The sequence below is a fragment of the Cavia porcellus genome, unplaced genomic scaffold (assembly GCF_034190915.1).
Source record: "Cavia porcellus strain 051 isolate PalLab524CR breed Dunkin Hartley unplaced genomic scaffold, mCavPor4.1 scaffold_32, whole genome shotgun sequence".
NCBI classification, from domain to species: domain Eukaryota; kingdom Metazoa; phylum Chordata; class Mammalia; order Rodentia; family Caviidae; genus Cavia; species Cavia porcellus.
In genome coordinates, this window is record NW_026947515.1 from 14,460,361 (window position 1) to 14,473,282 (window position 12,922).

Sequence of the window (12,922 nt, forward strand, 5' to 3'; positions counted from 1 at the left end):
AAAAGGAGATTAAGATAAAAGAGGACATAAAAACACAACAGCACAGGTCAGAAAATAACAATTTACGTAGTGTTTCACCACAAGATATCCCAACATAACAGTAGTTACCATAGTGTCTCTCTCCTTGAAATATTTGAGTATAACTTTGTATACTGTAGCATCAAACATATCAAGACAATGTAAAACCATTCAAGAGAATGACAGTATTACAGGGTACTGAGAACCAACTAACATAAAATGGACAATGGTTTCTATATTATCTCCTTGTCTATAAAAGTTTTTGTTTATACTATCACATATAATAAAATCCAATAAGATACAAAATGTTAAGACTAATGAAGACAGAAGAACAAAAGCTTGATGGGACTCCAAAACAAGATGATAATAAATCAACACTAGCTATTATGATGTCTTGTTTTCTCCAAAATAGCTGTTCATATGATCACAGACAATAAAATCAAACAACCCAGAATAAAACCATTCCAACTAATGAATGAAAACATTATAAGGCTTCAAAGCAATATAATGAGGAATCATGATTACTACATACTTTTATGTATTGTTATCATTTCTTACATAGGGAACCTATTCGGTATTTATACATGTGGGTTTGATTTATTTCACTATGAGTATCGTTTCAAGCTGCACCCATTTATTTATAAATATCTCAATGTGATCATTCTTTATAGCTGAGAAGTATTCCATTAGATAAAAATACCACATCTTTTTTATCCATTCCTCAGTTGATGGACACTTAGATTGTTTCCAAGATCTGGCTATTACACATTGTGCTGCTGTAAACATGGGTGTACATATATCACTGTGGTATGATGCTTTTAGTTCTTCTGGGAATATGCCTAGAAGTGGAATAGCTAGAACAAATGGGACTTCCAATCCCAGCTTTTTGAGATTGACTTTTTTTGAGACTGACTTCCACAATGGTTACACCAGTCCTCACTCTCACCAACAGTGCAGGAGAGTCCCTTTTTCCCCACAGCCTCTCCAGCATTTGTTGTTGGTGGTTTTCTTGATCTTGGCCATTCTTTCAGGAGTGAGACTCCATCTCACTTTGAAGAACGCTATGGCCCCTGTGCTGGGTAGACTAGCTATGCGAACCTCTTTTCAAATCCTGTCCGTAAGAGAATTTCAGGGATTTACCAAAGTAATGTGCACACCACCCCTGAGTCAAAATAATCTACTAAGGAAATTTGTCTGATCACATTAATCTCATCTTCCTTTCTGACTTTCTTCATACAGTAATTTTGAGGACAAAAATAAACAAGTGTTCAGTTAAAAAGAGTTTTGTTTTGTTTTTAAAGAAGTTGTCTCCAAATTAAAAGTCAATGAGAAAACAAAAAAAGAAAATTTTATAAAGGCTTCTGGGACTTTAAGTATCATCAAAAAATCCAAACAAATTCCTTAGTAAACTTTAAGGCACTGTCCATTTCATATGTAAACCTGTATAAAGTAGGAAACTAGGATTTCTAAAATTCAATATCATGAGCTGGAGCCTTAACTCGGTGGCACAGTGCCTGCCTGGCAGGTGTGAGGCCCTGAATTTGGTATCTGGTAAAAAAAAAATTAGTAATCATATTTGAAAAAATTGAATAACACCTTTATATAGAGTTCACATCAGTGAATCATGAAGACATGAACACTGAGAAAAGAGTTTCTAAAATACTTACTGTAGACTGCGTTTGTGCCATGTAGTCACACTCCATTTTATTTAATCGCACATTTGTATCTTCAAGTAATTCTTGAATATTTTCAGTGTGTCGCTTTTGAAGTTCAAATTTCTCCTTTTCCATTTCTGCTACAGCATTGTGGAGCTACACAATGAAATAAAGATACTTTCAGTACTATGAAAAACTTAAATTCAGAAAAACATTTTCATATTTATCTATATCTATATATGAGTATGTATCAAAAATATAAAACCTGAACAACAAATATATAAAATCCAGAATTAAACAGTTAGTTGCTGAGTCTGGTGGTGGACTCCTGCAGTTTCCAGCACTTTGGGAGGCAGAGACAGGAGAATCACATGTTTGAACTCAGTTCGAATAACTCAGTGATTTAGTGAGAACCTATCTAAAAATTAACAAAAAGAACTAGGGTTGAGGATACAGCTCAGCCTTGGGTTCAATTGCTATATATTTCCAGTATTTGTTTTTAACAACTTAATTTTTTCTTTGTTTTCCTGATTTGAAATGTTAACATTAAAAGAAATTGTTTGCCTCTGATAAAAACAGTAAATAAATCAGATAACTAATACCTCAATTAAACATTAATACTAGTCTAAAATCAGAGAAAATATGAACTTTTTAATATTATTGATTAGGAATGTTATTTCACTATCACTATTATTCATCTTATTTCCATATTTATTTTGTACAATATTGTTATACATGCTTTTTTCCTACATAAGTCTCCAACACTAAACTACTTTTACTCATTCCATTATATATATATACAACAATACAAAGATCATATTTATAAATCAGAGCATGACTACAATAACTAAGAACAGCTATCTGTTACATGTATCATGTACATAAGTATTTATTGATAAAAATTATTATATATACTCTTTATTAAGTATCAAGCTTTAAAACACTTGTGTCCACTAAGCTAAAGAAAACAAAGGCAAATACAGGAGGCCCAAACATGGTTTGATGAACAGCTTCTGGGAAATTTTTCTCAAAAATCTCTCGGCTTTGTGGGTATCCCTTTATTCAACTTAATGGGAATAGAATTCCAACACCTCTTTGCTGAATACAACACTACTGACTAGGTGGGGAGAACAGGAATCCACAACTGTCTGATGCATTGGACTCACTATCTATGAATAGAGAAGAGAGAAAAAAGACATGACACAGCCAGTCTAGGAAGACACTGGAGAAACAGAAAAGAGTGAGAAATTATAGGAACCAGTGCCAGAATTTAAACAATAATCGTGATAACAGTACTGCTGAGAGTCTCACAAACTTTTATTCTAGTTTCTTGCAAAACAGGAACAGCCACATAAATTTAACATACGTATTTTTATCTATTTATGAGGTCTTCAAAATCTTTGTTATGTCCCATTTGTATTTTTCCCGAAATGTACATTTTAAAGCAGTATTATATGTTATATTGAAAAGTGAATGCCTTAACAGGCTGAAGCAACAATGTCTCATATGCATGTAAGTATGATCCATCAACTAGTGATTTTGCTACATAACATACAAGCCTGTATGATAAAATCTCGTCTGGATTATATTATGCTGTATAAAAGTTCAGAAAAGAAATGGTCTAAGTCCAAAATTAAAATTACTATTTCCCTATCAATTTTGCTTAAAATCTTTTGACTGATAGAAAGTCAAGAACATTAAATACAAGAATAAAGTCAAATATGTTTTCTAGATGAAACTATTTTATAAATCGGACTTCTAGAAGAAAGAATGCCTAAACATAAACAGTATTTCCAGTTCTTCCAGAATTTTTAATTGTTTATTATATTTCTTCATAGTTTTCTATATATTCCATAAAGTTCATTGTTATAGTTGAATATGTTAATTTAAAGCCTAAATATATTTTTATTGCTATACCAGGTAGCTTACCTTTTTTTCCCAATCATTATTCAGAGTTTCTGTACTTTGTTCACATATCTTTTTTAGCTCTGCAATCTGGTTTTCTTTAGTCTCCCTGATAATTTGACAGTCACGTATAAGAGTCTGAACTGTCAAAAATGATTAAAAAACAGTTAAACCAATTCTAGAAAAAACACAACAGTATTATGATACAAATACAGCACAGAGGTTAATAGGTAATTCAGTTTTTCACCAAGTCTTCTCAATCTTCTAAACTACCTGTTACTTTATTCTTTGCTCTTTCTTCATTTCTAAGACAGTTGTAGTTGAAATGTCTTTGTTCTCTCCCTAGAAAATGTTAACAAATGTACTTGCTTCAAGCATGATTCTCCTCAACTGGGTCTGTACTGCTTTAAAGAGGTCTTTTAACAGTGCAGATCCAGCAGTGTTACTCCCAGGCTGGACATCAGTCTGGCATTCTTCTCATCTAGGAGATAAAGGCCACGGTCTGGAAGAGAGCAGGTTCCCAGGCCATATCTCCTGCCACTTCCACATTTTACACCTGCATTGTAAACACAACAACCTATCTGCAGATTCCTGAGGATATGTTCTTTCATCTGTCACTGCCTAAGTATGGTCACCTGTGACTTCCTCCCTCTTTTGTTGAAAAACTCCATTATCCTTAGCGTCTCAATTCAAGGATCACTTTTTTTTATGAACCTTGTTCTTCTTACAGAGACAGAAAAAAATTCGTTTATTTCTATGAAAAGCAAACACATTTCTCAAGAGTCACTCACTTTATTATAACATTTTATTTGCCTATATGCCATTTTTTTCACAGAAAAGAAAGATACTCAAACTACAATGTTATCCATAAGGCATAACAGTATCACACAGTGAAGTTCTCAAAAAGATGAACAAAAAAAATTATCTATCATTTCAATTGTTTCTACTTTAAAAATATTTTCAACTTTCATGTTACTGAAGTGAAAATGCTTCAAATTATATAAAATATTTCTCTTTGCCTAGAATGTGCCAGGCTCTAGATCCAATCCCCACCACTGGAAAAACATATACAAATAAAAATTAAATACATATTTCACATATAAATAGTTTCCGTCTTCATTCCTAAAATTATTTAAATTATTACACTGACTTAAATGAAAATTTGTTTAATACAGTTGTGACATCTGGATAATAAAATAAACTCAGATGTGTTTTTATTTCAATGTAACATTTTCTTACCTTACTAAATATATTTTATTCATTTAAAATAGCAGAATTTTCAGAAGTATTTCCCTAGAAATTTTTGTCACTCATATTTCAAACATGCAACAAATAAGGGAAGAATCCAAGTTAATATAGTCTTTGACGTTAGTACGTACAATGCATTTTACTTTACAATTTCAACACTAAATTAAGATCTAGCTATAATTCAAAAGCCCAAAGAAACATAATTTTCAAATTCAGGTATTTTTTAAATGTTAGGCATGTTTGAATTGCCTGATTTGAATCACGTTAAGAAAGAAAGCTGGGACATTATGTTTGTAATTACTGAAAATATTTGGAGAAAGAATCTTAAATTTCTAATTAATTTCACCAACATTTAAGACTGGAAATTAATCTGACAGTATATATTTCATTGGTGAATTTATACTTGTATCTACCAACCTAAATTGTCCAGAGCATTACCATTTACTAAACACATTTAGGTTTGGTGATCTGGAGAAAAGTCAGTAAGCTCTGAAAACGCCTAAATGAAAACTTTTCCTCTTTAATCTTACTCATTTCCCATATCTCATTGTTTACTAAATTGTAATTCATTCTTCAAAATTTCTTCTTGAGTTCCATTCTTAATATTACCATTGCTATCACTTAGCTATTCTGGGTCCTTAACTCTTTATGTGCAAAATTATAAAGTACCAAAACATAATCTCTTTTAGTTGAAAGGGACTTGACGTGCTTATTTTGATATTGTTTTAAAATGAGTGAGATCCAGAGACCTTCTAAGGTCATATATAAAGCTTAGGTCAGGCAGTGTTACTGTTCACAACTCTTGTCAAGATTGAGTTGGGAGAAGAAAAAAAAGAAACAATCAGAACAAAGGTCAATAATTAATCTCTCTCTCTTACCTCTCCCCTTCTCTTCTTTCCTTTTTTCCTCCCTCCATTCTGCCTCTATTCTACACACCCACCATTATCATGCTTTTCCTAAAACATGAGGTCTTAAGACATCTCAAAAAAATTTTTTTTCTGGCTCACTAGCATTTAGATGATAAAGCTCAAAATTATAAATCTGAAATTCAACATAATGTTTTACCTTGCTCCAAGCCAGCTATCTTAAATCTTTTTAAATTTAGCTCTTAATATATAGGTTACCCACTCTAGCCACATAGTTTGCAGCATCCATCCTAAACTTACCAACTATAGCATTCCTATCCCAGGAGAGAGAATTCTTCTTTCCATTTAATTAAATTTACCAAACTCTAGAAAATCTTCAAAAAGTACGTTCAAAGAAGTTCACCATCCTCTTTCATGACCACCTATTGGTTTTAGTGTTATACTTGATGGCATTTTTTTTGTTCTTAATTAATGTGTAAATGGGAAATATTTTTTAAAGCTTTAGTCTATCAGTTCCAATACTAGCCACTGGTACTACACATACACACACACACACACACACACACACACACACACACACACACAGCTTTCACTCAGCTACATGAAAGTAAATTCATTTTCTGATGGAAGTTCACAAAGTCAAAAAGCAAATTTTATAATCATTAAAATGAAAATGTTATTAAAAGATTTATATAACAATACCTCACCTTTCTTTTCAAGCTTTCTTATAGTCTCTTCAGTTTCATTTTGTTTTTTTTTGTATAAAGTTTTTAGCTCTTCTATTTCATTATTTTTTCTTTCTAAAATCTGCAAATAAACATGAAAATTTTAACATACTTTCATATATTAAGTACAGAACAGTTTTAAAATAAGTATAATATTTTTGCAGGTTTATTTATCATAAATGCTTTCCCCAAAAATTATAGTGCATTGAAAATATTTAATATACTAAAATACTTGATTATCTGAAAAGTTATGTTATCTCTTTGGGATTGTCACATAAAAATTCTTAAGGAGACACAAATAATAAATTAGGAGATTCCCTAAAATATAATTCATAAATTTTACTGTCATAAAATGGCAAAGAAATGTGATATGTTAGGATAGTACAACTGACTCTATTGCATTGAAATGGAGCATCTTTCCACTGAGCACACCCCTGAATATCCCACAAACACACCCTTCCACCATTTTAATGCACAATGACAATTATTCCGAGACACGGGAAAATGACATGTAATAGGTTTCTTTTATATTTAGATCTGCTATTATGAACCAGAAAAGGAGCTCAGAATATGTAAAAATTGCAGTACAATTTTACATTAGTGATTTACATTATATCAGAAGCTTTAAATTTAATCATTTAATAAATCTGATCATGATTTTAGGTTTCAAAATATATCAACACTAAAAAAACAGAAATGACCAAAATGTAGGAAAATTAGCAAGCAGGAGAAAACGTTGACCACAGGGAAAAAGAATATCAAATTGAGATAATAGAGGGAATATATACTTTCCTATGGTTGAGCTATATATCTACATGCCCAAAACCAAGTAAGAAAAGTCACTTCTCAACTTTTTATGAGTGATTTTATGGCAAACAGTTTAGTTCTCTTGTCTTGTTTTAGTCTCCAAGACTAACACAAGGAGTAAGTTTAATTGTGGTGTCCAGAAAAAAAGAAGAAAGTAGATATAAACGCATGTTAAGGAAACACTGAATTTTACTCCTCTTCAATTCCTAGAAAGAATTATGAGTTCATTTTTATAGATTAAATTTTTGTAAAACATACTTTAAAAGTCTATTTTATACTCTATCACCATGATTTTTCTAAATCCATCCTTTATATTCATGTATCTTATAAAGTGATAGATTCTATTTCATTTGGATATATTAAAATCATATTCCCGAAATGTTTATGACATAGAACTGTTTTACCTGAACAACTCAAACTAATGTAAAACTCTAGTAGAACAAAAAAAATTAACATTTGCTGTTAATATTTGAATGGGGGAGACAGAAAGGAAAATAATTCAGTATTTTTTTCTGTTTCTAATACGCAATCAGTGAATTAATTCTTGCTGTAAATTTTAAGTTCAAAGTCATGATGAGTCAAACATGCACCTGGCAAAATTAATATATTTTTCAATTTTAATAAGCTTGCATACATGCTGCTACAGCCCCAAATTACCTATCTCTGTCTCTTACTTAGTTTTGAGGAAGCAAAATCTTAGGCTTAGTTTTAAAACACTATACTTGAACTTTCTATTTGGATCAACCTCATGCATTTAAAACACAAACATTATTGTCACTAAACTTTTGATTATTACAAAAATATAATATCAGTTCAAATTCCATGCAGGATAACCAGAAATTGATTTTTGCTGAGTCACTTAGAAAGAAAGTAAGTTTTATTTTAAAAGAAAGACTATCAAGGGGGACACTGATGAGCAGTTCCCCTGGACCTCTCCACCACACCAGGAACCCCAGACCAGAGGAATCCAGGTGCCTAGCACAATCCCTTGCACCACAGGATGGGCAGCCAATGCAGGAAACACCCAGGACACAGCAACAAGCTGATTCAGGGCAACAGAGGAAAATATCAAGATGAAGGAGCAGGATGCAACCTCAGATCTCCAGTCCACCCAGAACAAGTCCAGAAGACATAGACACAAAAGGAATTAGAAGTCAAAACACCTGAAAATTCTGAAATGACAGAAACTGAAGATTTTGCATGCCTATACCTCACCCAAAACAAGTCCAAGAGACACATTATAGAGGAAATTAGAAGCAACACACCTGAAATTTCTGACACAGTGGCAATTGAAGTAAAGAAACAACTCAGTACTTGTGCTGTTTGATTTGATTTTGCATGCTTGGGACAGTAGTGTTTTAGCAGCTGTTCAGAGGATTACAATATGCATTTGTAGTAACTACGGTTAATTTCCTACTATCTTGTTTTTGAAATCCAGTATTGTTCCCATTGTTTTGTTTCATTATATTGTGTCGTTTTACTCTCTTTAAAATAAAAAAAAAACAAGAATGTGCCATTGTATTTAGCTTTGATATTGCCTTTATGAAGAACATGTGTGCAGAATGTAACAAAACCCCAAGATTTTTAATACTCTCTCACAGTATATAATCACATTTTTAGGAATTAATTCCTATAAAGTAATCACATATACAAACAAAAGGTGTGTTTTAAGTACAGTATGTTTGCACAGCATTCTGGATAAAGGAGGAAAATGAAATAGCCTAAAGACATTTTAAATATGGCTGACGATGTAGCTCAGCAGCATAAGTGCCCACCTGGCAAGTACAGGATCCTAGTTTGATTCTCTTTACCAAAAAAAAAAAAAAGTAAATTTGGAACAATAGGGAGTTGAGTAAATTGTGGTATAGTACTAGTGTTTCATGCAGGCACTGAAAAACATTTTAAGGACTAATTTGTTTTTGTTTTGAGAAATGAATGTATTAAGTGAGGAAAGGCAGCTATCATGCTGTATTGTTAATTTTCTGTAAAAAAAAGAAGTTGCAGAATTTATGTGTATAAAGTACTAGGAATATATTAAATTATTAACATTGTTCAGTTTTGATTGGTATTTATGCTTTTCTATATTTTCTGTGTTTTCTACAATGTACTTATCCTCTGATGTTAAAACAAAATAAATATAAAAAAGAAAGAAACAAATAGTATTTTGAAAATAATTTGCTTCTAGGTATAGTGGCACATATTTTTCTAATTCCAGCACTTGGGAGCCTGAAGCAGAAGGATTGCACCAGTTCAAGACCAGCCTGGGTTACATAGTGAGTCCAGGCCAGCCTCAACTACACAGTAAAACTCTGTCTCAATCAATCAATCAATCAATCAATCAATCAATCAAATAAAAACACTGAAAAGTATAATCCCATTGAGGTACTCAAAAAAACTAGACCTTATGTCATCATTAGCATGCTGACTACACTAAACAGAACTAAGACCAAGGGCATCTTTTGATTACAATGCAACTATAATTATCAAAAAATTAAAACAACACTAGTGCAGCAACGAACAGAAACACCCAGGATTTGGAGGTAGATTTATTTTACCATTGATGGCCACTGATTGAAATTATTTCCAAAATATCAGGTCCTGAACAGCTGATAGGACAGCATTTTTATAGGGTCTGTAAGAAGAAAGTACAGAAGCAGAGTACTTGGCTATTTTTGATTGGTTCTTACAATATGCATCATAGTAACTAGCCATTTCCAGGAGACAAATAGTAATAGGAACTGTAACAGGAACTGAAGTAAACTGAAGATTACCTGGGCAACAAAGGGAGCTATTTTCTACTACATTAGGACAAAATAAATTCAACTTTAATAAAAGCTAGTGATAAAATAAAAATGTTTTAAACTTTCATTCCAGCTTTAAAATAATAGCTAGACGAAAAATGAAAAGATAGGGGCTGGGGATTTAGCTTAGTAGCATAAGTGCCTGCCTTGCAAGCGTGCAGTCGTGAGTTCGATCCCTGGTACCGATTGAAAAAAAAAAAAAAAGATAGTATAAGGATTGAAATAAATTGTTTAGCAAATGAAGTTTACAGATCAACTTTTGTTTGATGTTTTTCAATAAATTCCACATATGCACTCTAATAAACAAGTGGGTGGATGGATGGATGGATGGATGGATGAACAAACTGATAGATTATCAAAACCCTTAGACATTTTAAAAAATTCAACAAAAATACAATTATTTATATAAACCTTACCTTCTGAACATCTGCATCATGTTTCTGTTGTAGCTTAAGTTTTTCTTCATGAAATTTTCCTTCCATAATTTTTATTTTCATGTCCAACTTCAAAGAAAATAGTTTAATATATTATTAATTTACTTCCTCCCTTGGCAAAAACACATCATTAAATTAAAATAATGCTCTCTGTAAAAGAAAATACCATGTTCTACTCTTATTTTGTAGCTACAGGTTCTATCAATCATATTACATATACCAATATGTTGATTGCATTCTTTCAACTACTTCCAAACTAATTCTTTAAAACAAATTTCTTTTAGTATACACAACAGATAATACACTAAATATAGATTCATCAGTAATCCCCTACATACCTCCACTCCTCAAAAAAGCCAATTTCTAGCAGTATTCTGCTTTTATATTTAAATCCAATGTTTCAGCTTTATTTTTCATTTTTATAGATCTCTTCCAATCTTTTTATCTTTGCTCACATCTACATATTCATCCAAACTACTCCTTAACTTCATCTACATATTGGAATGTGACAATTCAATTATCTATAAAATGGTAAACTATTCATAACATGTATCTCTCTCCTTGGTTTTCCAGTTCTTTCCCATGAAATCCTAGATCTCCACCCAGTCAAGGCAGTGATTTTTCCTATCTTCCCAAAACCAACACCACATGCAACAGTGTTCTAACGAAAGCAAGCAAAACTAATGTTTGTAGGAAATGGGTGAATTCTAGAATTTTAAGAAAAAAAGTGGCAACAGATTTTAGAAGTGTAACAATTAATTACCTCATGTGTAAGTGTACTTGGACCCTTAATTCTTGTCAATTTAAAAGAATATAATTTAAAAGAATATACACAATGGAATCTGACATTTCTAACTCTAAATGTACCACATAGTAACTATAGCAAACCTTGGACAGGCCATTACTTTGATACTCTTATTTTTTTCTGGAAAACTTATGCTTACCTAAATGGATTATAAAAATTATATTCAATGAAATAATTTAAGTAACCATATTCACAGCACCATGTGGATATAAAATAGGGTATGCAGAAATTATTAGTCTACAACATTCAGAAAAAAGTTCTTTTAAAATGTTAGAAATGTACTATCAAAATATTTCCTTAAAAATTTTTGAAATGCATTTTATATTTTCACCTACTGCTTCAAATACAAAAAATATATAAACTGAAAATAAACACAAATGACCAAATCAACATATCAAAACTAAGTACTAAAACTTTAAAAATGAAGAGTGCATAACAAAGTCATAACTATTTTTATTACCATTTATAAAAGAGGAGACATTTTGTAACTAAGTGAAAGCAAATAATTCCAAATATTTCTCATCTCTCAGCTGTAATCAGATGATGCCTCTTGCTTATACTTTCAGAAATAGTGATGGGTGACCTAACTCTAGAAAGACTTTAAACAGAAGCATTCTGGAGCCCATTAACAAGAAAATAACCCCAAAAGCAATATAACACAGCTTGCCATATACATAAGACATTACTCATTGATATCTCTCCCAATGCTACCTTCTAGACTAAGGAACCTGTCATACCCTCAGCTTCTGAGGATCAGCTGTACTACACGACTGTCATAATCCAACCCACCACCTTCACCTGTCTCCTCCTCTCTCTCTCTCTCTCTCTCTCTCTCTCTCTCTCTCTCTCTCTCTCTCCCTCCCTCCCTCCCTCCCTCCCTCCCACTTTTCCTTCGTCCTTCCCTCCCTCATATGAACTAAGACAGAATGTCAGATACTACTTTAGGGAAAAATGTCAAGTCAATGGCACAGTAGCCCAGACAAAGAGATGAAGCTAGTATATAGGGGAGAGCAAAGCAGAAACAGTAAAGATTAGAAACAATATAACAGTTGAATATAAGGGGCTGAGGCTTTAGCTTAGCAGCATAAGCACCTACCTTGCAAGCTGGTGGTCATAAGTACGATAAAAAGGAAAAAGGCAAAAAAAATCAAAAAACAAAAAACAAAAAAAACACAGTTGAATATGAAGGAAGCAATCTCAACCTGTAATGGTTTCAATGACATGAAACTGATTTGAGTCCAAAGGATTTCCCAAAGTCTTTGTATTTATGGTGGCCTGATGTATTCTGCTGTTTGGTGTAACATCAAACTTAAAGAAAAACTCTAAGAGTAGCTCAAAAATCCTGTATACATACCTTTCACTCAGATATTTATCAGTTGCATAGACTTTGTCCTATGTGCTTCGTCATTTTATATCTATACCTACATCTACATGTAACTAGATTTGGAAAGAGAAAGACTGCATGTTCTTTTCTCAATCATTTACAAGTCAGAAACATTTTGCCTCTTTATTCCTAAAAACTTCTGTGTATATTTCTTTAGAATAAGTGTACTTTAATAATCATAGCAGAGTTATAAAAATCAATAAATATAATACTATCGATGAAAAAGAAATCGTTGAGTTTTTTAAATTGTCATAATAATGCCTCCTATAACTAT

General features: G+C 32.0%; 1 protein-coding gene across 14 annotated transcripts in view; it reads right to left on the bottom strand.

Annotated features, from left to right (window-relative positions):
- Positions 1–12,922, bottom strand: part of Cep112 (centrosomal protein 112) — a 607,347-nt gene that overhangs the window by 504,419 nt on the left and 90,006 nt on the right. For all 14 annotated transcript variants that reach the window (XR_010045020.1, XM_063241684.1, XM_063241681.1 and 11 more), the window contains 4 exons: positions 10,442–10,528; positions 6,400–6,499; positions 3,603–3,721; positions 1,686–1,829 (listed from right to left, as the gene is read on the bottom strand). Coding sequence is in view for 13 of the 14 variants with exons in the window: in XM_063241684.1 (XP_063097754.1) it covers positions 1,686–1,829; positions 3,603–3,721; positions 6,400–6,499; positions 10,442–10,528 (450 nt within the window). In the remaining variant the exon portion in view is untranslated. The remainder of the gene's footprint in view (positions 1–1,685; positions 1,830–3,602; positions 3,722–6,399; positions 6,500–10,441; positions 10,529–12,922) is intronic.